At 43.8% G+C, this 26,355-nt stretch overlaps 1 protein-coding gene and 1 long non-coding RNA gene across 5 annotated transcripts in view; one reads left to right on the top strand and one right to left on the bottom strand.

Moving 5' to 3' along the window:
* LOC142303636 (uncharacterized) overlaps window positions 1-24,785 on the top strand; it is a 94,985-nt gene extending 70,200 nt beyond the window's left edge. The window contains exon 3 of the long non-coding RNA XR_012753045.1: window positions 24,656-24,785. This is a non-coding gene — a long non-coding RNA (uncharacterized LOC142303636). The remainder of the gene's footprint in view (window positions 1-24,655) is intronic.
* Window positions 1-26,355, bottom strand: part of RELN (reelin) — a 906,715-nt gene that overhangs the window by 305,379 nt on the left and 574,981 nt on the right. For all 4 annotated transcript variants that reach the window (XM_075345182.1, XM_075345183.1, XM_075345181.1 and 1 more), the window contains 7 exons: window positions 21,190-21,302; window positions 20,489-20,697; window positions 11,876-12,004; window positions 9,474-9,583; window positions 4,470-4,536; window positions 2,892-3,125; window positions 1,010-1,171 (listed from right to left, as the gene is read on the bottom strand). In XM_075345182.1, the coding sequence (XP_075201297.1) occupies window positions 1,010-1,171; window positions 2,892-3,125; window positions 4,470-4,536; window positions 9,474-9,583; window positions 11,876-12,004; window positions 20,489-20,697; window positions 21,190-21,302 (1,024 nt within the window). The remainder of the gene's footprint in view (window positions 1-1,009; window positions 1,172-2,891; window positions 3,126-4,469; window positions 4,537-9,473; window positions 9,584-11,875; window positions 12,005-20,488; window positions 20,698-21,189; window positions 21,303-26,355) is intronic.

Here is a 26,355-nt window from a genome sequence, read left to right as displayed (position 1 = left end):
CTCTCTGGTTTCCATCCACCTTTCATAGCATTTATTCTTTATACTGGACTGCCCTGCTGTACCAACGTCATCTGTCTGGGCTGCATTCTGGCCAAGGGCTTTAAGAATTCACCTATTCAGGTGAGACATAACATTGTGAACTGCCATGTACATGTTTTTTTATTTTTTTTAAATTAGCGGTGCAATGAGTAGCCAGGAAGGGATATTCAGTAATAATGACTCAAGATCAAGGAAATAAATTAATATTTTTTTAGGTAGAGGGAGAAGGATGTGGTAATGTGGACATGTGATCCAAAGGTCGAGCCAGAAAACATGTGAAGTCATTAACAAGGACTGGTTTAATAGTGGAAAAAAAAATATTTTTTTATTTTTCCATGTTCAGGTTTTAATGAAGCTGTTAGAGTAGAACAAACTGATATGCGATAAGTGCTTAATACAATTTTGAAGAGGTTTCTGGATTGTTAAGAAAAATCTGCCAGCTCTAAGAGATGCCTTAAGTAAAAAAGCCCATGCTCACCTGTTAAATCCCTGCAGTGCCCACAGTCTATATACAGCACTTGACTACCTCAAGCAATCTCTAGCCATACTGAGACATGTTAGTAAGCGGCATAGTAAACACAGACTGGCAGGAAACCATATTTAAACGGGTTACACTTCTTTAAGTAAAGGCTATGAAATAATATTGAATATTATAAGTGTAAATGAAAAGTGTGTACTTCATGTGAATACTCAAACACTTGTTTTATTAATGAGAAACAGCTAGTTTTATTCTTTATTTTTGTATTTTATATATACATTTTCAATCTATTTACCATATTTTTACCATCAAACACCAAATAATGATTCAGTTTGTTAAAACTGCATGTGACCAAACCTACCATCAAGCAGTAGTAAAGACATCTCATAGGTCAAAGGTAATCAAAGATGTCATGTGCTCCTCTCTATCAATATGACCAGCAACAAACAGTAGACCATGTTTTACAGTTTCAACATATACGCATGTACATACCTTGGTTCGTGATAGTTAAGGTAAGAAAAATGCTCTAGAAGCTTCCAAGTAATGCCATTGTCATGCGAGTAGTGGAGTAAAACACCTTCTCCTGGCTTATTGGGGGCCTTGCATGTACTTAAAACAGATTTACTTCCAATCCGTAAGGTAAACTGCAGAAATCTGTGGATAAAATTCTTAAACACTTTAATCTTAGAAAAGGCAATTCATACTTTTTTTTTTTATCTAAGATGCTTCCATGCATCAGACAATCTATAATATAGGAATATATTTTCCATGCTCGTGTCATATTAACAAGATCCACTTACATGTCATGCTCTCATATTGTACCATAGTCTATCACTAATTTTATTTTCAATACTTCTATTAGAAAAGGTGGACCAAAGTGGTATCACAGAGTGTAACATTGAGTTCCACCGTTTTGAAATACAGACCTAAAGGGACTCATGTGTCCACCATCCAAGTATAGGACATCAATTTTAAGCCTTAAATGGAATCTGTCAGCAGGCTTTTTCTATGTAATCTCTGAGCAGGATTATATAAAGACAAAGACCTTGAGTTCAGCAATGTGTCACTTACTAGACTAGACTAGATTGTTGTTTCAATAAAGTTACTGTTTTATCAGCAGGAGATTATCACTACAGGACTACATATCTTGTGCCTCCTGGTCCAACAATGCCCCCATCAATTTCTGTCACTGTACACAGAAGGTGGTGTGAGTGGGGTTGTACACAGCTCAGCATTCTGAGCTCTGCTAGATCTGCAGCTGAGAAAATTCTGATTTTATCACAACTGTTGCATCAGTTAACTAGGTGAAACTAAAAGCTGCTTTACACGCTACGAGTTATCGTGCGTTCGCATGAGCGATCGCACCCGCTCCCATCGTTTGTGCGTTATGGGCAATTTGTTGCCTAGGTCGCACAAAGTCGGTCACCCCCGTCACACGTACTTACCTTTCAAACGACCTCGCTGTGGGCGGCGAACATCCACTTCCTGAAGAGGGAGGGACGTTCGGCGTCACAGCGACGTCACACAGCGGCTGGCCAATAGAAGCGGAGGGGCGGAGATGAGCGGGACGTAAACATCCCACCCACCTCCTTCTTTCCGCATTGCCGGCGGGACGCAGGTAAGCTGCAGCTCATAGTTCCCGGGGTGTCACACAAGAGTGATGTGTGCTGCCTCAGGAACGATGAACAACCGGAGCACAGAAGGACGTTTGATTTTTTGAAAATAAGCGACGTGTCAATGAGAAACAATAAGGTAAGTATTTTTGCTCGTTCACAGTAGCTCGTAGCTGTCACACGCTACGATATGTCAAACGATGCCGGATGTGCGTCATTAACGACGTGACCCCGACGACATATCGTAAGATATATTGTAGCGTGTAAAGCGGCCTTAAGTGATACATTCCTGGATTTATGGTCTCAGCTCCTACACTGTCCTGCTGTATTATATAGCAAAAAATTGCTGACAGATTCCCTTTAACTCTTACAATATTAATTAAAAATTAGTAAAAGATTTTCTGTGGAGTGTAATATATGAAATCTTTCAGCTTAGGCTGTATTCATATCTTCCATAAAAAAAAGCCAGGAAAAGTATTCCAGCATTCAGTGTTATTTTCTTTCCGGGAACATGACATTCACTATGACATACTCAGTGTGTACACTGCTCAATAACAAATGTCGCCAAAAACAAATAACCTTTGAATGGTTGTTAGATAGGGGAAGAAAATTATATCTATTTCTGCACAAATTCTGCAGGCAATTTAGGAGAACAAAGCAGTGATATATAAATATTTGATTTCCTATTTTTTAACAAGGCTAATTAGTAAAGTACAAACTGAAGCAGTCTTAATAGATTTAAAGCTCTCCTACCAACTCACCTGGACTGCGAGCTATCGAGAAAGGTAGTAATGAGCTGCCTTCTCCCATCCTTGTTAAAAATCAAAGCTTTGCCACTAGCAAGAACACCACAGCCAAAACTAACTTCAGCACCACGGATAGAGTAGAAATTGTGGTAAGAAGAAAGCCTGGAACTGGTGAAGCTTTCTGAAATAAACATTGGGAAAGTCTGTGAAGCCATTTCACAAGCTGGTCCTGAAAAACCAGGCTCACACCTGTAATATAAAAAATGTTCAATTAAAGCCTACGTGTAGCTACATGATATTGACACGTTATTTAATGCCTGCAGGATGTTAAAGAGAACCAACCACCAGGATTTTGCTATATAAGGTAAAGGCAGTGCCATACAGGCAGGGAGATGCTGAATCCAGGCATACCTGTTGTAGAAACATTGGATGCTTGGTTGCAGAAAATCTTTAATCAAAGTTAATACACTGCACTTTGATTGACAGGTGCAATAGGGGAGGGACTTTGTGGGTCGGGTCCTCGCTGTAAAGTCCTCCTCCAGATTCCTCTATGATGTGCCCCCTTTTCTTTATTTGAATCTTGCGCCGCACCACCATTGCTGTTGTTGGCGTCACGTGCGCACTGACAGTGATTCTGTCTTCATACAAATTTTGCTGAAGACCGCGCATGTGTGAACTGCGATCTCCGGCACCATTTTATTGAAGACACTGAGGTGAAGACTATGAGCGGTAGGGGCACGTGAGCAGATGTAAAAAAAAATAAACTGCGCAAGCGCCGATGCCTCTCATGGTCTTCACTGCAGTGTGTTCAATAAAATGGCACCAGCGATCGCAGCACTATTTTAATGAAGACAGAATCACTGTGTCAATGCGCACATGCCACCAACAACAGCAATGGCGGAACGGCGCAAGATTCAAATAAACAACAGGGGGCACATCATAGAGGAAGCTGGAGGAGGACTTTACAGTGAGGACCCGACCCACAAAGGCCCGCCCCCGTTGCACCTGTCAATCCAAGTGCAGTGTATTTCTGCAACTTTGATTAAATATATCTCTGCAACCAAGCATCCCATCTTTCTACAACAGGTATGCCTGGATTCAGCATCTTACATCACAAAATCCTGGAGTTTGATCCTCTTTAAGTATATTATAAGTATTTTATTACTCTATATCAGATGGTATTGTTAGTCAACACATATTGACTTTACCATACAAGATCTTTTTTTAGTAAAAAAGAAAAAAAAAATGTAAACTCATAACATGAAACAAACATATACAGAGAGGCTACAAGTAGCCATCCCATAGTTTAGCTTCTCATATATTTAAAATGTTATACAAACTTTATTACCAAGAAATATTAGATCAAATTCAGATTAAAACCTATCCACAAATAGCGAGAAACCACATCTGACAGATATATGCTTTAACTCAGATGGCAAGAATGATTACACAATAAAAAACACAGGGAAAAATCAATAGAGCAAAATCTCATCACTTCAAGACAAAGTGTCATGTGGGAGGTCTGGCCTAGACTGCAGTAATAAGTGCATCCAGCAGCAGATGAGGTATTTGTAAGATATATGTGACACTCACTTGCAACCAGTTCTTGTACATTGTCCTCGACCCGAGCAGAATTTCAGACATGATGGTCCAATATAAACTGTAAGACAAATTTTATTTACACATCAATTGATTTGTGGTTCCAAAATTGTATCCTCTGATTACAGCCGGGAAAGTGCTGATAATAAATCCGTGGTAAGGGTGCTGAATGAAAAGGATACATTTTTCAGGGGCAATGTAACATAGCACCCGTAAATATCTGCTTACTATACTTCTGACCTTTCTAGAACCTTAAATCACCGAGAATCTGAGATATTCATCTATACTGTCATGATGTTTTTAGACAATGCAAAATTACATGTTCAGTAAATCCTAAAGTATACAGTTATAGGCCTCTGGCAAATAATTAAAACTATAAATTATACACAGTACTTTGTATTGATTTCTATTTGCCACCCAAAAAAAAAACATGATACAAGAAATATTGCATTTAACTTGGAAAAGAATAAAAACATGACAGATCTTTATACCCTAACATCTAGCACTGTTTTAAGGGCTCGTTCCGACAAGCATATTACACATATTTGTACGTTTTATGTTAAAATTGGATACCATATACTGAATGCAGCACACCAATCAATGTTATTGAAAATGGCTAAGATGATAGAGTTGTTCATCCAGACCAAGACCAAAAAATGTTTTCTACATAGAGAACTGTGTTTGATCATGTACATTTTAAACTTTTGATGTATAAATACAAATGCCATACTCATGTAAAAAGCAGACATCCACGTAACAGTGGAGTATGAATGACAATATGGATGAAAATATGAAAATTGGACATATTTACATTTGCTTTTCTGAACCTGTTCTCAGTCCAAATTTTAGTTTTTTGTCACAACTAGAGATAAGCGAACCTGAAAAGTAAAGTTCGGCGTTTGTATTGAACATGGAGTTTATAAAAAATCAGTCTTCGAGTTCAGAGTTTTGGTGCTTTACGTATGCTAACCACTCGATCGAGCATCGTTGTTCTCAGGTACGCTCTATGCTCGACCCAGTGCGAGCCGCTTGGAGTGTCTGAACGGCTCCAACTGGGGGTAAAATCAGGGTTGTCAGATGTAAGTGTTCGGTTAATGGCTAGCTTTATGTGGGTGGAGACCTGAACTGCTCAATCAGTGCCTTTCATTGGGGTTCAGGTCAAGTCTGGGTTCCGAAACAAACTTTATCTAAAGTCCGACTGAACCTGCTAAACCGAACTTCAACATGTCGACTCATTTCTAGTCCCAACAGTAGTCTAATGTTGTCTTTTTGACATCCTGAAGAATTACAGAGCCTTAAATATTCAGATTGTATATATACCACCCCAGCGCCAGCAGCTGGGCTGCTGCTCGGATCTGAATCCGCGGTGGCTTGAGGGGTCTCTGGACCTAGGAGGGGTCGTACGGTCAACCGAAATAAAAGGGGGGTATTTACAGGGGATTTTGTGGTTAGAGTTCGTGACGCCACCCACGGTATGTGGTAAGGTGGCTACCACCGCTGCTGTTGGGAGCGCCCGGTGGCAATGGAATGGCAGCCAGGTGTTTATCCCCTTCGTGGGTAGGGGGAAGCGCTCCGGGGCTTGCTGATGGTGAGTGGGGAGCACCGTTGGGGAGGAAAGGGTCACTGCGTACTCACTCAGTCCAATAACGCTGACACCGACAACTTGTAAACCAGAATTCTTAGCACCGCTGTAGCAGGGAGGGAGTATGCTGGGATCCCGTGCCCGATGGTGTTGCTTGTTAGCCTGTGACCTTTTCCTTGGCACTTTCTTTACTGGTTGGCCCCTGTAGTATAGAACTAGTTGGGGCCCGCTCACCCGTATAGCTAACGGAGTGAGCATGCTCTCAGGGTACACGCTTGGGATTTTCTGGACTATGTATTGGGAAAGTCTTACCCCCCTCGTTGCGCTAGTACCCCGATTTTGGAGCGGGTGGAGGACAAATCGTGAAGTCTTCGCCCTCGTCAGGTAAATTACCAGGACGCTTGAAGCTACTTCTCGGCCTAGGGTCCACGTACCCCGCCGTGCCCTGGCCCCTGCCCGGAGATGGCTCAAGGCCGCCGGCTGCCCTGCTCGGCAGTTCCGTGCCCCTTGACTCGATCCGCTGCAACCGGGGTTCCAGCTCCTACCAGCTGCAGACCAACGTCTGCCACCTAGTAACTGATGAGCCCAGCTCCTAACCTCCTTCAACTAACGTGTGACCTTTCCTCTTGAGAGTCACCACACAACTGACTGCTCCTGACCCTCCCTAACCAACCCCCCAAGTGGGCGGCCCTATTCCCTTCAGGCTACCCATTGGTGTGTCTGGTGGGTGTGGTGCAGAGTGTTTCTAGGATTTTGATTAGCTTGTTCTTAGCAACACCAAAGTCCAGGGACCCGTAACCAAGGAGGAGATGGACACCATGCAGAAGGACAGATTGCACAATGTCCTGTGATGACCCGATAGACCAGGGCGTCACATATACACAAAAGGGTTAGCATGTGACTGATAGGACAGTCACCATGAATTCAGATGGTTTCTATAATACAGCTCCTTTTCCCTGAAACTCATCCATGCCATGTAGACTAACTGAAAATAATATTAATCCATCCATATGCCTACAACAGTGTTAAAATAGATATTCCGATAATAATGTATCTCTCAAAAAGCACACAAAGTTACATGGCTGTGTGCCAAAAGGGCTGATGCCTTTTATTGAATTCACACACCACCTTCGTAATCAGCAGCTCAGCTGGCGGCATTACAGCAAAAGCCAGCAACAGATACATTGCTGATTTACCTCCTGTTGATACATTCCCCTCTAAACTGCTAAAGTATTAAACCATGTGTTGCAAGAGAAATTACCAGAATTTTGCAGTTTGTTGTGAGTGTATGTTTAGGTTAATTATTGTGTGCATCATCTATGATTTCCGAACGGCAAACCATTATGCATGATGGACAGCATTAGTCAGGGCTAAGTTCAGAGGTTGCAATCGTACCAGGGCCCTGGAGCCTTTGGGGCCTAAAAGGGTCAAAAAGTTGACCCATAGGAAAAGACCATTACTGCTAAAGACCTTAAATAGTTGGGGGCCCATTGGGGCCCATGAGCATTAAGCTACGCCATAATATAAAAGCCAATTCTGCAAAGCAGAGTCAATTACAGCCAAAAACGTCCTACAGATCAATCCAAAATAGCAGGGACTAAAACTTAACTTTTAATACATACCGTATTTTTCGCTTTATAAGACGCACCTGATTATAAGACGCACCCCCAAATTTGATGAAGGAATAGAGATTTTTTTTTTAATAAATGGGGTCCGTCTTATAATGCCAGTGTCCGTCTAACAAATCATATAGAGTATATGTCCCTCATAGCCCCCATCCAAAAATTAGCCCCTTAATCTGGATATGGCCAACTTATATTGAATATATCCCCCTTGTGCTGGCACACGTCCCCCAGTGATGCAACATGTCCCCTATTGCTGGCACACGTCCCCTATGGCTGGCACACGTCCTCTATGGTTGGCACACGGCCCCTATGGCTGGCACATGGCCCCCCTGTTTCTGGCACATGGTCCCCAGTGATACCACATGTCCCCTATGGCTGGCACACGGCCCCTATGGCTGGTACACGGCTCCCAGTGATGCCACATGTCCCCTATGGCTGGCACATGGCCCCTATGGCTGGCACATGGCCCCCTGTGGCTGGCAGAGGGCCCCTATGGCTGGCACACGGCCCCTATGGCTTGCACACGGCCCCCTGTGACTGGTACATGTCCTCTATGGCTGGTACACGGCCCCTATTGCTGGCACACGGCCCCCTGTGGCTGGCACACTGTCACCTGTGGCTGACACATGGCCCGTGTGGCTGGCACATGGCCCCCTGTGGCTGGCACACATCACCCTGTGTTAGATATCGCCCCCATGCTGCTGCTTTTAGTAAGAATAAACTCTTTCCTTACCTTCTCCAGTACTGTCTTCCCTCGTGTCTCACTCCTTGGGGTTGAGCTCCGGCCTCCTGCCTGCACTTCCTGGTTCTCGGAGCCGATCATGTGATCTGCACAGCAGAGTGACATCTCTGCGTGCATGATCACAGCAGCAGGAGGGAGACCGGGGAGACACGCTGGAGGGGGTAAGGAAAGTTTTTATTTTACTATGGCAGCAGCATGGGGGCCATATCTAACACAGGGGTGGGCATGTGCCATCAAAGGGGGCGCAGGCAGATATAATATGCGCCGCTCCCCCAGCCCATCGCCGTGGTGTGGTTTCAGCACCACGGTGATGGACAGCGGCTGTGCATATTATATGAGCGGGAGCAGGAGATCAAAGGCTCCCTCCCGCAGCTTCACAAGCCTCTACCAGCCTCCACCAGCCCCCCCAGCAGCCCCCAGCACCGCTCCAGAGTTGCCCCCACCTCCCCTGGACCCTGCAGTATATAATCCGTATATTGGGATTATAAGACGCACCCCCTACTTTCCTCCAAAATTTGGAGGAACAAAAATGCGTCTTATAAAGCGAAAAATACGGTATATTGAAAACCTAAATAGGTTATAAAGTGCAAAGTACAAAAAACATAAGGTGCAATAATCAAAAAAACAGGGTCAATCTCACCCGATTCTTCTCCAGGAATGAATTTGTCACCAATCATATGAGCAAGAAAGCACAGGTAGGAAGACAACAGGCAGATCCAGGGTAATGGTGTAACTTATCCCCTGTCATGCCCCATGTGTATACTTCCGCCCTGACAAGGGCAGCACCCAAGTATGCTGTCTGCCCCGCAACCTCAAAAACAATCCTCCCTATGTGTATACTTCCGCCCTGATAAGGGAGCACCCGAGTATGCTGTCTGCCCCGCCAAGCTACGCCACTGAAATTAGGTGAATTTATTTCCTTTCATTTTGATAAATTAAAGCAATTAAAGCCCAAAAGGTTTATTGAAAATGTTATAATACTAATAATAGAAACCTTTCAACAGCAGGGTATTATTATCTTAGTATTGATTAAGAATATTAATACTAACTGTTATCAAGTGCCCACATGTTCCCCACAACAGGTCCATTCTGTCTCCATCGTAGACGTGTGTTCCTGGTAAGTGCCGCATTTGGGAGCGGGGTTGTAATCCTATTCCATCTAAGTAATATAAATATCTAGATTAATATAAGATAACATTTTGATTCAAGATTATGGGTCATATAATCTTACCATTAAACTATAGTTCACAATTGCCGATAGCGCTTAATTTAATAAATAATCATCATTTTAAATTTTAGTATGTAAATCAATGGTAGACATGGAAATAAGCAACTTTGTATAACATATTGTTAGAGAAATGTCTTCAGTGAACATAAAATGGAGAGAGAGGGAGACAATGAAATTCTGCTGCAAGTTCTCCTGGAATAATAGTTAAATTTTAAACTGAAACTGTAATTTCAGAAGAACTACCATGTTTTTCCAAAAATAAGACCTCCCCCAAAAATAAGCCCTAGCAGGGATTTTCAGCACTTTTGAAGCAAGGCCTAAATATAAGTCCATTCTCCAAAAATAAGCCCTAGTCGCGGTTCAATAATGAAGTGTCCATGCAGCTAAAAAAGTTAAAGATACTGCAGGACACTTTATTATAGTGGGATCAACATCACTCCTGGCAGATAAGTACTGGGACTCTCAGGCCTATTATCTCTATATGTAAGTTAGGACCCTAACCTGATGTATCCCCCATCTATTATAGCCAGATGGTATTCTGTGCAATTGGGGATTGATATACTCTGAATGGGATCAGGGTCTAACCTTTGACTATAAGTAATGACATATGACTGTGTAATCACTTCAGCACATTGCACATGGTGGTGGTTCCGGTTATGTGATAGAGACAGGGGCAAATAGGGTTAGCTGCCGAGGAACGGGGGCACCCAAAACATTAAGGTGAATCTAACCTCCGTTGTTAGGAAGGGGTCAGCTTTAGGGAGTATCAGACCCTTTATTCTGAATATCGTGATATCTTATTAATCTACTTGATAGTGCTTAAATTGGAGCGACACTATTGCACGCTTATATTGCCCACTGCCCTATCCAGAACTTCACCTGTTTTAATGCACTTCACGACATTGGTCAGTGACTTCACAATTGGGTATGGCCCTAGTGCTTATATTTGGTAATGACTATTTTAAATGGATTTAATAAACGTGATGTTTTAGAGGTTTTTTCTTTGGTTTGATACACTTTATTATAGACAGCGGGCACCCCACAATCACACTCACCAGATGCTGAGCAGAGGACCTGCAGTGATCGCACCCCCGCACACATTCGATCTCACACATACACATCGTATCTCACACACACACAGAGACTCACCACATCCAGCGACACAGATTTCTTCTTGGGGCCGGAAGCATTCTGTAATGCTGGATGTTAAGAGTGAGTGAATGAGTGAGTCTGTGTGTGTATGATTTGCGGTGTGTGAGTGTCGTCCAGAAGCAGGGGAGGACGGCATGCAGCATAACTTCTGGGAGTGCCCACCGGAGGTCACAGAAGGACCTGGGAGCCACGTAGACGTCCAGGTCTGGTAAGAATGACTCTCCAAGAATAAGACCACCTCCAAAAATAAGCCATAGTGCTTTTTTGAGGGGCAAAAATAAGTATAAGACAGTGTCTTATTTTTGGAAAAACACAGGTAGCAACAGAAAATGTCTGCTTCTAGCTCTTCCTTCCTCCCGTCTCCATAAAATCTTATGGGAATCTTATGAGTAGAATCTACTATCTCCCATTTCAATACTGAAAAATCTGTATTCACTGAAAACAGATTTTACCAGTGAACTAAAATTGAAAAATCAATCCAGGAGCAGTTTTTCTGAAAAGATATATTACAAAGTTGCTTATTTTCATATGTATTAGCAGTTTTTGAAATAAAAATTAAAATGACGGTTACGCTTTAAGTCTAGTGAAAGAATACAGGTTAGGGTTCAGTTCCACTTGCATTTTGCACAGACGAGTGCAATCGGATAAAACATCGGATTGCACTTACACCAGTGCAAAACTATGGGGCAGTGTCCATCTGCTAATGATTTCTCATGCCAAATGGGAAATGAATCGCAGCATGCTGTGTTTGGTAGTGAGTCTCAGCTCACATGCACCCATACAAGTCTATGGGAGTGTGTGAAACATCGCACTGCACTCACATGTCATTCAACCGCAGTGCGATGTACGCAGAGACAGGCAGCAGAGGAGATGGGGAGAAAGTGATCCCTCCCGCTTCTCCGTAGCTGTGATCCGATTGCAAGATCAGATCACAGTCGCATGACCCTTGGCTTACACCCGCAGCAGAGGGTCATTAGCATATTGCTTCCGATGCCTTCGCATCAGAAGCTATGCGCAAGTGGAACCGAGGCCTTAAACTAGTGATTGTATAAGACTGAAATTCCTTCTTACCCACTGTAGTTTTCAGATGAATATATGGTGCTGTGGGGCAGATGAGGGCCTGCACAAAGCTCTGGCAGACATTCAGAATGCAATAAAGACCAGGTCCTGCCATGATTGGTTGAAAATTCCAGGCTAACACTAGTGATATTTAAAATATAAAAAAAAGTTAATATAGTTTTTTATATGAAATATACAAAACAGACTTTCCAGCAAAATTGTGTGATAACAAGTGATACCAAGTACACTGTAGGTTACCTGGTGCTTTAAATGCCACATTTAAAAATGTGTTGTTACATGTATTATTTATGTTTAAAAGCACTAAAGATAATATCTTATTTGCAATTTAAATCAGGCATTTATGAAATTAAAAAAAACAAGTTCCTTTAAACTCTGTGTAAGTGTGTAAGGCTATGTGCACACAGTGCGTTTTTCGCGTAGTTTTAGCGCGTTTTTCGGCTGCATTTTTGGCCTCCAAATTGCATGACTTTGCTTCCCCAGCAAAGTCTATGAGTTTTCATTTTTACTGTCCGCACACAACTTTTTTTTTTAAGCTGCGTTTTTTAGCTTAGAAAAAAAAATGGACATGTCAAGTCTTTCCTGCGTTTTCCTGCGTTTTCCCCCCATGCAATGCATTGGAAAAACGCAGAAAAATGCAGAGATCAAAAACGCAGCAAAACGCAGCCAAAAACGCACCAAATCGCGGTAAAAACGCATGCGTTTTTTGCCGCGTTTTTTTGCCGCGGGTGTGTTTTTGTGTGTTTTTAGAGGCCAAAAACGCACAAAAATGCAGCGTCATAAAGACGCAGTGTGTGCACATAGCCTAACTGTACCTAGAAAAATTGACGCATTGCAGCTACTTTGAAAGAAAGTGGTCATACCAAATACTGATTTCCCTTTTGTTCATTCACTTTGCTATTTTTTTTTTAAAAGATAAAGAACAAACTATTATTTCTTCTATTTTTGAAAGTATTTTCACCTGGCAGAATTTTATTTTCATAGACCCGCCTAATACATTTGAACTGCACTGAACATTTAGATGGTTTTACTTGTTGTTTACCTTGAATTTTATATGTTTAATGCATATTGGATGACATCAACTGTGTACATTTCTAATATGTTACATGTGTTCCTAAGGATTTTTTAATGTGTTTTTGGTATGTCCACTTACTATATTTGGTTTTCATTTTACATTCAAATTAACCCCTTAAAGGGGATGTCCACTACTAAACAACCGTTTCTCATTCCTTATGTGTCCCCCAATTAAAATATAAAAGCATATACCCACCTCCCATGCTATTCCAGCAGTGCTGGAGCTCACGTTTCTGGCACTCACATGAAGTTGTGACATCATGCGAGCCGCATGTCCAATCACTGCCAACTTCTCTCTCCTTGCCTTCAGCTACAGCAGGAGTAATCAACAGAAAGCGAGCGGCAGCCACAGCACTAACTTCCTGTTGATTCACGAATTTCTCTGAAGGTGGGTAGAGAGAAGCCGGTGGTAATTGGACAAAGGGCTCGCATGATGTCACAACCTCATATGAGTCCCAGGAACACGAGCGCTAGCACCACTAGATGGTATCTACACGGAAAGTGAGTATAAATTTTAATTGCGGGAAACATGAAAACTGAGAAGAGGTTATCCTAGTCGTGGACAACTCCTTTAAGGACTGTATAATTTTGGGCCTTTAGGATAAAACTTTTTTTTTTCCCACCTTCGTCGCATTACAGGGTTATTTTTAAACTAGGTTTATTATTTTATAGTTAACTATTTTTCTTATTGGGAAAAGTGGGATTTAGGGATTTATAGTTGACATTCTGTACATTTAAATTAAAAAATACTTTTGCCAGTTTCAAGAACAGAAGGGTACCAATAATTTTGTCAATGTCTATTGTAATACTGTGACCGGGGTTATCTATGACGGCCGGTATGTCTCGCCCCGGTTGTGCTCACTCCATGATAGAAAATAACTCCACTCCAGGGTTAATCCTGTTTCCCTACAGGCTTAAGGAAGGGTTAAAAGGAAACAGGAACGAGGGCAGGTGTGCCGGGTGTGAGGGAGTGATCACATCTCCCTGAGTTCTCTGCCGGAAAGGCACATATGTACTATTGTGGACTTTTCTTTGGATAATAAACCTTGTGCTGTGAACCTTGGAGCCTGGATCCCGTGTCTTCTGCAGCGCAGCCGACGACGCTACCTCACATATGGTGGAGAATGCGGGCATGCCAGCCCGGTGAGGTGTAGCTTCCATTTCTGGTGACCCGGTAGCACATGTCCTGGATTCAAGCGGCTATACTACAGCCCAAACCCGGCGACGCCATGGAGGACATATTAAAGCAGCTGGCTCAGGCTACGGCACAGCAACAACAGACGAATACACACCTGCTCTGGACGTTGGATCATCAGCAGCAATCCTTGAAATTGCAGGAACAGAGGCACCAAGAACATATGGTCCTCCTGGCCAAGTCGATCCGGGCCGGACCGGCAGCAACAACCCCGGGACCAGGTGACGACAGCAGCGTCCGGAAAGCGGTGAGACAAGCGTTGCAAAAGATGACCCCGGGGGATGATGTGGAAGCGTTCCTGGCGGTGTTTGAGCGGGTGGCCGAGCGGGAAAAACTGCCAACCCCCCAGTGGGCTGAGGTATTGTCGCCCTATCTGACGGGGGAGCCCCAAAAAGCATATCTGGACCTCTGTACCGAGGACGCCTTAGAATATGCAACCCTGAAAGCCGAAATACTTGCTCGGATGGGGGTGAATACATATGTACGGGCTCAGCGGGTAAGTCAGTGGTTCTATGAGGAAGCCAAACCCGTACGCTCCCAGGCCTATGACTTGTTGCATCTCGTAAAAAAGTGGTTGCAGCCTGACACTCTGAGCCCGGCGCAAATGGTAGAAAGGGTAGTTGTTGACCGTTTTGTACGCACTTTACCCGTCACCATTCAACGGTGGGTTGGACAGGGCGACCCAAGTACCCTGGACCAATTAGTATGCCTGGTAGAGCGGCATGTGGCTACGCAGGACTTGATACGGGACACTGAGACTTTGCGTACCGCCCGTCGGTCCGGCCCCTCCAAGCCTAGGGCCAAGGACCCACCGCTGACACCGGTGCGGGAGTCCGCTACCGTCCCGTCTGAGGCCGCACCCTCCGTCCCTGAGGTCCGGAAAACTATGTACCCTAAACGACAACTCGTCAAGGGGGTGTCCTTCCCTGTTAGATGTTGGCGGTGCCAGCGGGTGGGACATATGGAAGCCCAGTGTCCACTCACCACGGAGCCCATGGATTGTGGGGTTACCCGGCGGGGTTCAATGTATGCTCAGGTGGTGTGTACCGCTGACCTGGTCTACCCAGAGACTGAGCCCCACTTGTGCCAAATACAAGTCAATGGATGTCCGGTTACAGGCTTGTTGGATTCCGGAAGCTTAGTGACCCTTGTGCGATCAACCCTAAGGGCTAAAGTAAAGGCCACAGGACGTACCGTGGGGGTGGTTTGCATACATGGGGACCGCCGAGACTATCCCACGGGGATAGTCACCATCACAGCACCTCGCGGTCAGGTGCAACATGAGGTGGGACTTATTAATACTCTTCCCTATGATGTGATCCTAGGAAGGGATCTGCCCTATTTTTGGACTTTATGGAAGGGACCTCCTAAGTCCCATCAGATATTGGTCAGTCCGGGACCTGAGCCCTACAATCCTGAATCCGGGACGCCTGCCGTAGGGGTCCCCATGATAGGGACAGAATGTGAACCTGATAGGTCGCCCCTAGAGGTATTGGCAGGAGAGGCTGAGACGGTCGAGCCCATCCCGGAGTTGGAGGCGTCCCCGGATACGTTTGGGACAGCCCAACTCCAGGACCCTACATTAATACATGCCCGGAGTCGGGTGACAGTAGTTGACGGGGTGGCACAGCTGCCCGGTGCCCAGGTAAGGTACCCCCATTTCGCTCTTAAGCAGGATTTACTCTACCGGGTAGATGAAATACGGGCCGTAGGGGTAGAGCAGTTGGTGGTGCCCCAGCCGTATCGCCGGCGGGTCCTCGACTTGGCTCATAAACACCTGATGAGTGGTCACCTAGGGGTCAAGAAAACGCAGGAGCGAATATTGCAAAGGTTCTATTGGCCTGGGGTCTTTGGGGAGGTAAAACGATTCTGCGAAACCTGCCCGGAGTGTCAGCTTACCGCACCCCTGACCCACTTTCGCAGTCCGTTGGTACCGTTACCCATTATAGAAGTCCCTTTTGAACGGATAGGGATGGATCTGGTGGGGCCCCTCGTAAAGTCTGCTCGAGGGCACCAGCATATCCTAGTGATCGTTGACTATGCCACCCGGTATCCAGAGGCGATACCTCTCAGACATACTGCGGCGAAGCTTATAGCTCGGGAGTTGTTTGCTGTGTTCTGCCGGGTGGGGTTGCCCAAGGAGATCCTTACGGATCAGGGGACCCCATTCATGTCTAAAGTGACCAAAGAGCTATGCCGGCTACTCCAGATCAAGCAGTTGCGTACGTCTGTGTATCATCCTCAGACGGATGGTTTAGTGGAACGATTCAATAAAACCCTGAAAACCATGCTCAAAAGGGTGATTTTCAAAGACGGGAAAGACTGGGATATGATGCTTCCCTATTTGATGTTTGCCATACGAGAGGTGCCACAGGCATCCACGGGGTTTTCGCCTTTTGAATTGTTATACGGGCGACATCCCCGGGGATTGTTGGACCTGGCAAAAGAAACCTGGGAGCAGGAGCCCACCCCCCATAAAAGTGTGATTGAACACATTTTAGGAATGCAGAACCGCATAAGCGCGGTCATGCCAATTGTGAAGGAGCATTTACAGGAGGCTCAGGCCGCGCAAAGCGGCCGCTACAATAGACAAGCCACCGTGCGGACCTTTAAACCCGGGGATCGGGTGTTGGTATTGATCCCCACGGCGGAGAGTAAATTCCTGGCTCAGTGGCAAGGCCCCTACGAGATAAAGGAAAGAGTCGGGGTGGTCAACTATAAGGTATTGCAGCCCGGTAGGCGGAAACCTGAACAAATATACCATGTCAATCTATTAAAACCTTGGCAGGAACGGGAAAGCCTGATGGTTGATTTTCCCCCATCTCCCTCCTCTTCGGGTCGTTCAAACCCGGCTCCAGCAACCTCCGGAGAGGACGAACCGGAAGTAAGGATTGGAGAAGCCCTCACCAAGCAACAGAGGCAAGAGGCCAGACGGCTGGTTCAGCAGAACCCCGATGTCTTCTCCGAGTTGCCGGGTAGGACCAGTCTGCTACGACATGACATTGTCACCGAGCCTCACCTGAAGGTACGCCTGAAGTCATACCGGGTGCCGGAGGCTCGAAGACAAGCCATATCAGAGGAAGTGAAGACAATGCTACGCCTGGGGGTCATCGAAAAATCCCGGAGTGAATTGTCCTAATACCAAAACCCGATGGCTCCTTAAGGTTCTGCAATGACTTTAGGAGATTGAACGAAATATCCAAGTTCGATCTCTACCCCATGCCCCGGGTGGATGAGCTGATTGATAGGCTGGGACAGGCGCGATATTTTACCACGCTCGACCTGACCAAGGGGTACTGGCAGGTGCCACTGACGGAGTCCGCCAAGGAGAAAACCGCTTTTGTTACGCCGGAGGGTCTCTTCCACTATGTTGTCTTGCCTTTTGGGTTACATGGCGCTCCGGCCACGTTCCAGAGGTTGATGGACTTAGTGCTGGAACCCCACCAGGCGTATGCATCAGCGTACCTTGATGACATCATTATTTACAGCTCCGATTGGCAGACCCACTTGGAACAGGTACAAGCGGTGGTGGACGCGCTTCGAACAGCCGGATTGACAGCCAATCCCAAGAAATGTGCGTTGGGACTCACGGAAGCCCGCTACTTGGGCTACGTAATAGGCCAAGGAGTGATTAAGCCCCAAATTAACAAGGTTGAGGCGATCCAGAAGTGGCCTAGACCCCTGACCACGAAGCAGGTTAGGGCCTTTCTGGGTATCGTGGGGTACTACAGGAGGTTTGTAAACGATTTTGCGGGACTATCAGCCCCCTTGACGGACCTTCTCAAAGGCAAGAAGTCCGTCATGGTGCGCTGGACTCCACAGGCCGAGGACTCCTTCCGGGCCCTGAAGGGGGTCCTGTGCGGACAGCCCGTTCTTGTAAACCCTGATTTCCGGAAGGAGTTCATAGTACAGACTGACGCCTCGGAGGTCGGCCTGGGGGCAGTGCTGTCTCAGGTGGTTCAGGGGGAGGAACACCCCGTCACCTTCTTAAGTAGGAAGCTCACCCCTCCCGAGCGGAATTATAGCGTAGTGGAGAAGGAGTGCCTGGCGATTAAGTGGGCCTTGGAGTCCCTACGCTATTACCTGTTGGGACGTCAGTTTCGCTTGGTGACGGATCACTCTCCACTGGTCTGGATGAGGTCCGCCAAGGAACGGAATGCCCGGGTTACCCGGTGGTTCCTTTCTCTGCAGAACTTCCGGTTTACGGTTGAACACCGGGCCGGTAGGTTGCAGGGCAACGCCGATGCCTTGTCCCGCGGCCCGTGTTTGATGGCGGGAGTTCAACCCCGCACGCTTGAACTGAGGGGGGGGGGGTGTGTGAGACTGTGACCGGGGTTATCTATGACGGCCGGTATGTCTCGCCCCGGTTGTGCTCACTCCATGATAGAAAATAACTCCACTCCAGGGTTAATCCTGTTTCCCTACAGGCTTAAGGAAGGGTTAAAAGGAAACAGGAACGAGGGCAGGTGTGCCGGGTGTGAGGGAGTGATCACATCTCCCTGAGTTCTCTGCCGGAAAGGCACATATGTACTATTGTGGACTTTTCTTTGGATAATAAACCGTGTGCTGTGAACCTTGGTGCCTGGATCCCGTGTCTTCTGCAGCGCAGCCGACGACGCTACCTCACACTATATATACACACACACATATATATATATATATATATATATATATATATATATATATATGTGCACAGCTTTTAAAATATTTTTTTTTCTGTAAGCATGCTTAATAAAATATATGTTTATATATATCGTTTTACTATTTTTAGTGTTTTTTGCTTTATACATACCCCCCCAGAAAATAATGTTTGACCTAATTTTGTTAATGAATAAGTAGGCACTTTTAATACCTAAGAAGTAGATAATAGAAATCTTAACATGATTCATTGTCACAAGGCTAAAAATTTTGCAAAGCATAGAAATATTATGTTACATACTATTGTTTCATTGGCTCAATTATACATACAGTCAGCTGGATTAGGAACTGACAGAATGGGTTGTGTAAATGTGTGCTTTGCACTGCTGTAGATTACTGAGAGGTTTTAATGAACTGCAGTATTATTATGCTTTAAATTCTAGAAACTGAAATGGATTACTGACATCCAGCTAAGTCTATGTAGAAATGAGAATGTGACAGTATTGTAAAGTAGAATACATGTCCCATGGTTATGGATTAAGCTAAATTTTAAAACATGTGGTACTGTACACATATAATTCAAATCCCTGAAGAACATAAAAAGTAGATAAATCGTAGGAAAAAAACCCCAGCTGTAAATATATGACGGTTGAAGATGGCAATAAACGTGCAGTGCTGTACATTAATGACAATGTAAACTTAGGGAATGGCACAGCAACTGTGTTTGCGCAATTGCGCCACCCTCTGGCTACGCTGGTTTTCCAATAAAGGCTGTTAAAAGTTGTACTGCCAATGGTAACAGTCATCACGGCATAACAACAGAGGGGAAATACTGTTTTAAATGGAATTGCTGAGGCTGATATTGAAAAATAAAACAAAACATGTATTCAATACAAGTAATAAATGATAAAAGTATATAGATTGCAAATACTGTATAACTGAGGATGTGAGAACTATGGAAAAAAAAGGCACCAAAAAAAGGTGTTTTCTGCATAAAGAATGCAGAGAGGCAAAAATGGAACAAACTGCATATTAAATGGGGTAAAAGTATTACATCACTACTGTGAATATGTATAGTACAAAAGATGGCAGAATGGTCTAAAGTGCCAGGAGATTCAAAAATATTGTAAAGCAACCTTAATATAAACGTTTTAGCAAATAATTTTTTTTATCAGTTTTGCAATATACGATACTCATTATATCCTTACAATCATCCAATGGGAACCTTCATTATTTACTTCCTGTAGATTTATAAATGTCATGACCATGTGATGGACACAGACACATGTACTCGGTTTGTTCCAGTACAGATATCCGAATTATGTCTTCTATAGAGTCATGCAACTGTGTTTATCACAAGATCAGGACAAATTTACTGTAGATCTCCTAAAAGTAATGAAAAGACTGGAAACTGTGAAGAATTTATAAAGTATACTGAAAAGGTCTAACACAATGTCTCTAATAAAAGGCTTGTAAGGGATGAGCTTCTTGTCTAGATGACTGGATGCCACCTCTTTAGAACACAGTGAATTTAAAAAAAAACAAAGCAGTAAATTGCTAAGTTTCTTGGTTTTGACAACCCCATTACACCATCTATAGGCATAAAGCTGGTCCATTAGGAGTATTTATGCAAACACTGTGCACAAAAAGCAGGATTCTGATTTCTCCCAGGCATTTGACTTTCATATTGTGAGACTTACCTGTTTCCGGGCTGATGAGATCCACATCCAAGATTTATAGAAAACTGTATCATGTGGGATTCAGTAGAAGGCAGAACAGGTAGCACGTGGAAAAAGTCCACAGCCCAAACATTTAAGTTGTCTCCTCGGTGACTGATTTGCTTTAGGCAAAACTTTGTGGCAGTTGTCTGCAATTCGGGGCTGATAATAGTAGAAACTAAAGAAGGCACCTTAAAAGAACAAACATGTTTAAATGAGTCAAAGTATGTGACACCAGAAACTGAATTGCTGAGTTGTCAAAAGCTAAAATAAATGTGCACAGATTAAGATTTAGGTATTCTAGGCTCTGCTAGTATAATAAGAAAGCACTGGAGATTATACTTTTCAGCATAGCTTCCTTTCCAGTCTTAAGATGGTCATGCACATTAAACCACAGTCAGATTCTTGTTTGGCCAACAGTCATCTCAGCCCATACTACCATACGCAGGAGCACTTGATTCGCCGAGTGTTCTTGCCTTCTCTATGAGAAATCCAACTCCAGAAGAAAAAAAGTGATTGTCAATCCGAAATTGGACATGCCCGTTCTACCCCTTCCAACAATCAGTTGTACAAGACACCATAATTACAGTGTTGGCCGAACCCATTGTTATCAGCAGGTGCAGCCGACATCAGTCTAATTTATATGTTGGGCTTTACTTAAATGTTCTCGTTGCAGATTTTACCTTGTAGGATGAATAGGAGAGGGTATCCATTATAATATGTTCTTTTCTACCATCAACCTGTGCATATAAGACAACATCATTTTCATGGGATTCTCCTGGACTGCAGAGTCCACCTACATAATAATCGCACATAAATAAAAAAAATATATTATCATTAAAAAAAAGCTATTACCAAATTAACCATTATGAAAAGTTAAATGTAACGAAGATAATTTCCACAAAGCTTTGTAAACGCTTTGAGGAAATTAAAGTTATTCCAAACAACAAAAAAGTGTAAATATAAACAAACAAATATCCATTATTAGAGGACATTTTTATGGTCTAATTTATACATTGTGAGGAGTAAAAGTAACAAAATTTATGCAGCTTTAAGCTAACTCCTTAAACTAGCCACAGATTAAATAAATTAATAAAGATCTAATTAATCTCCTTTAAAGACCAATGAAAAAAAAAGAAAGAATAAATTCTTTCAATTAATCAGTCAAAGAATGGATACATCCATGTGTTGCTCAAGTTATTGAAGTAATTAACCATATACTCATATGCCACAATTTGCAGTTATATAATACATCTGTCAGATCGATGGTTTGTTTGCCCTTTCCCACTTAATCTTGTATATATAGCATGCAATAAAGTGTGCGGTGTTCTTGCATCCATTTGTGGGGCGTTTGGTGGGTGAGCTCTACAATACTGTTTCTACTTTATTTCCATATGTGTGATTCCTACACATTATATGCGGTATTGCTGATATATTTTGTTCCAAATCATTATTCTTTGTTCCAATTATTCAATTACTGTGATGTACCAGTATATATGGTTACATTTTCATATACTTTAATTGATATACCTTTAAATAAAGATTTATGGGCTATACATTACTTCTAATTGGGGCTGTTTATTATGGGATTTCAGCAGATGCTCACCCATCAATCTGTCCTTGTGTCTGTATATTGGTTTTGTTTGTACTTTAATATTTTGTAATTAAACTTCAAAATCTTATTAAACTTCTCACTGCTTTGATATTAGTCCTGGCACAAATCATTCTCAAGCGGGGTTTACACGCTACGATATCGTTAATGAATTATCGTCGGGGTCACGTTGTTTGTGACGCACATCCGGCATCACTAAAGATATCGCAGTGTGTGACACTTATGAGCGACCTTAAACGATCGCAAAAGCGGTCAAAATCGTTTGCCGTGGAGAGGTCGTCTTGAAACAAAAAATCGTTCTCTGCTTATTAGCGATGTTGTTCGTCGTTCCGTCATCGCTGTGTGTGACACCGCAGGAGCGATGAACTTCTCCTTACCTGCCTCCACCGGCAATGCGGAAGGGAGGGGGTGGGCGGAATGTTACGTCCCGCTCATCTCCGCCCCTCTGCTTCTATTGGACGTCGTCCAGAGCGACGTCGCAGAGCAGGTATGTGCGTGTGACGCTGCCGTAGTGATAATGTTCGCTACGGCAGCGATCACACAATATCGCACGTACAACGAGGGCAGGTGCTATCGCGCTCGACATCGCTAGCCATTTTTGCAATCGTTGATCGTCGTTCATTTGTGTTACATGCTGCGATGTCGGTAATGGCGCCGGATGTGCGTCACTAACGACATGACCCCGACGATATATTGTTACCGATATCACAGCGTGTAAAGCCCCCTTTAGATACAAGACAGGAAATCCCTGTGTAACAGCTGAACAATAAAATAAATGTTTTAATCAGTTATTGCACACGAGGAAGCTGATAATTTGTTTTAAACTTGAGTATTTATTTCTAAAAATTCATTCACAGATGTATGCTGATTTATAGACATCAGGGATAGAATCATATTCTATTTTTTCTTTTTGGATAACATTTTATGCTATTTTTAACTTATATGGATCAGATGATGGTGGTCACATTGGGGAAGGCTATATAACTGTGAAGGAGAGCAACCTGCACATGCTTAAAGAAGTACCCTTATACTGAAATCCCCTCAGTCAATTTAGCAAACGTCTTTGAACATGCCAGATCAGGACTAGCACCCCTGTTGCATTCGTTCCCTTACCCCCTGGAAACATCATACAGGTTTGCAGGCTTTCTGAATCTCCTTGCCTTGTCTTAAGGGTGCTTTACACGCTGCGACATTGCTGAAGCGCTCACCGCTGCGATCTTCAGAATGGCCAGTGTATCACCGCCGGCCGCACAGAGCAGCGCCCCGTCGTACAGAGCCAAGCCACACAGAGTCAAACCACGCCACACAGAGCTGAGCCAAGACGTCCGACGCACAGAACAGCACCGCACAGAGCAGAGCCGGCAGCACACCACATAGCATTGCCTCTGTCTCCTTTCACCCCTCTTCACCACCCCCCGGTAAACTACATTCGGATTTTAAGACGCTTCTCTCTGACGACAATTTTTTTCCAGTTGGAAATTTATTTTTTGCCAGCAGAACTTGGCACCTATCCACACTGCCATAACTACCACTACCTGGTTTAATAACCACAGTCTCACTGTGCTTGATTGGCCAGCAAATTTGCCTGACCTAAACCCCATAGATAATCTATGGGGTATTGTGAAGAGGAAGATGAGATACACCAGACCCAACAATGCAGACGAGCTTAAGGCTGCTATCAAAGAAACCTGGGCTTCCATAACACCTCAGCAGTGCCACAGGGTGATCGCCTCCATGCCACGCTGCATTGATGCAGTAATTCATGCAAAAGGAGCCCCGATCAAGTATTGAGTGCATTTACTGTACATACTTTACACAGATATCTATAAAGAATGATTGTTAAAATAATCCTTCAAAAATAATCCTTTCAAAAGTACAAGGCCAGTAGTCCTGGTATACATGTGATATTCTTCTTCTATGGCTTGGATTTTGGAACTAAACATACAACTGAACCAAACAAATATACTGTATGTGTAACATATATAATGTGTTATCTGCTGGTGAAAGAAGTGAGCTCAGGTGCTGAGCTACATACACAATGCTGTCTCTGTTATACAGCCAGCACTTGTAGTGATCAGAGCAGGCTGTAATTTGGATTCTATGGTCAATATAAACGAGAGAGATAGAGAGAGTGAGAGAGAGAGAGGGAGGGAGGGAGGGAGAGGGAGAGAGAGAGAAGGAGAGGGGGCGGGGGGGAGGGGGGAGAGGGGGAAAGGGAGCACATTGCAGGTTGAAGCTCCTCAAGGGAACCAAAAAAATGTAGCCATAAAAATTTAAATTCACCGTTTTATTCTTTCTGTAAATTACAAAAAAAACCTCTGATACATAAAGCTTCGCAAAGTGGAACACAATTTAAAAGACAGTATCGGCTATACTAACTCAATTTAATTTTTTATTCATCCATCGTGCTATTATGTGCCATTAAATGCTTCCACACTCGTATTATAGTAATATAAACCTTTTTTCATGCAGATAGCATCACTTAATGTGTCCCAGCTGCAGCTCCAATGTTTACATGTATCACTTTCTCTCCCCAGACTTACTGTGCTTTATTACTACAAGTTCCATCATGCATTGCATTATCCAATGATCTAGCACTTACACCGCTCCCTTCATTCTCCATCCTGCACTGCTGAAGATATTGTGAGATACCAAGTGTCAGAGCAGCACTAGGTAGGTGCCAGCTCATCTAGCATTTTCCAAATGGCCAGTGGCCCTGCCACTGTGTTTATTATACAAATTCTGTCTCTTTTCAGATGTCCAAGTCAGGGATTAGATTACCTAAACCATTTGCTTTTGAAATTCAGATTGCAGCACTTCACTAGCAAAGGTGTCGGCTCCTGCTGTTACTGCTGAATAAAACTGTCAGCTCAGTTTGTATGAAGCAGTGAAGCAGACTAATTGTGTTTTCAGGATACATGCTCAGGCAGCTGTCATTTACTCCAAAACATCCACACCGACCATCAGGAGCCCAGTGACAACTTCCGTTCATTTGGTCTGATCTCTGTGCCAGAAAAAGAACTATGGGACATAACAGGGGAGGAAGAAGTATCTAATCTAAATAACAATCCAGTACTATGTGATTCCTGCTGAGATGTGCTTACATCTTACAGGAGCTGTGCTTACAGGAGCTATACATATAATACTAGAATAATACAAAAGGTATTGTATTGAAGAGCTATGATACAGTGCCTACAAGTAGTATTCAACCCACTGCAGATTTAGCAGGTTTGATAAGATGCAAATAAGTTAGAGCCTGCAAACTTCAAACAAGAGCAGGATTTATTAACAGATGCATAAATCTTACAAACCAACAAGTTATGTTGCTCAGTTAAATTTTAATAAATTTTAAACATAAAAGTGTGGGTCAATTATTATTCAACCCCTAGGTTTAATATTTTGTGGAATAACCCTTGTTTGCAATTACAGCTAATAATCATCTTTTATAAGATCTGATCAGGCTGGCACAGGTCTCTGGAGTTATCTTTGCCAACTCCTCCATGCAGATCTTCTCCAAGTTATCTCATTTCTTTGGGTGTCTCATGTGGACTTTAATCTTGAGCTCCTTCCACAAGTTTTCAATTGGGTTAAGGTCAGGAGAGTGACTAGGCCACTGCAACACCTTGATTTTTTCCCTCTTGAACCAGGCCTTGGTTTTTTTGGCTGTGTGCTTTGGGTCGTTGTCTTGTTGGAAGATGAAATGACGACCCATCTTAAGATCCTTGATGGAGGAGTGGAGGTTCTTGGCCAAAATCTCCAGGTAGGCCGTGCTATCCATCTTCCCATGGATGTGGACCAGATGGCCAGGCCCCTTGGCTGAGAAACAGCCCCACAGTATGATGCTGCCACCACCATGCTTGACTGTAGGGATGGTATTCTTGGGGTCGTATGCAGTGCCATACAGTCTCCAAACGTCACATGTGTGGTTGGCACCAAAGATCTCGATCTTGGTCTCATCAGACCAGAAAACCTTGAACCAGTCTGTCTCAGAGTCCTCCAAGTGATCATGAGCAAACTGTAGACGAGCCTTGACATGACGCTTTGAAAGTAAAGGTACCTTACGGGCTCGTCTGGAACGGAGACCATTGCGGTGGAGTACGTTACTTATGGTATTGACTGAAACCAATGTCCCCACTTCCATGAGATCTTCCCGGAGCTCCTTCCTTGTTGTCCTTGGGTTAGCCTTGACTCTTCGGACAAGCCTGGCCTCGGCACGGGTGGAAACTTTCAAAGGCTG

The sequence above is a fragment of the Anomaloglossus baeobatrachus genome, chromosome 4, assembly GCF_048569485.1.
Source record: "Anomaloglossus baeobatrachus isolate aAnoBae1 chromosome 4, aAnoBae1.hap1, whole genome shotgun sequence".
Taxonomy (NCBI): Eukaryota; Metazoa; Chordata; class Amphibia; order Anura; family Aromobatidae; genus Anomaloglossus; species Anomaloglossus baeobatrachus.
This window is presented reverse-complemented; position numbering and strand designations above follow the sequence as displayed.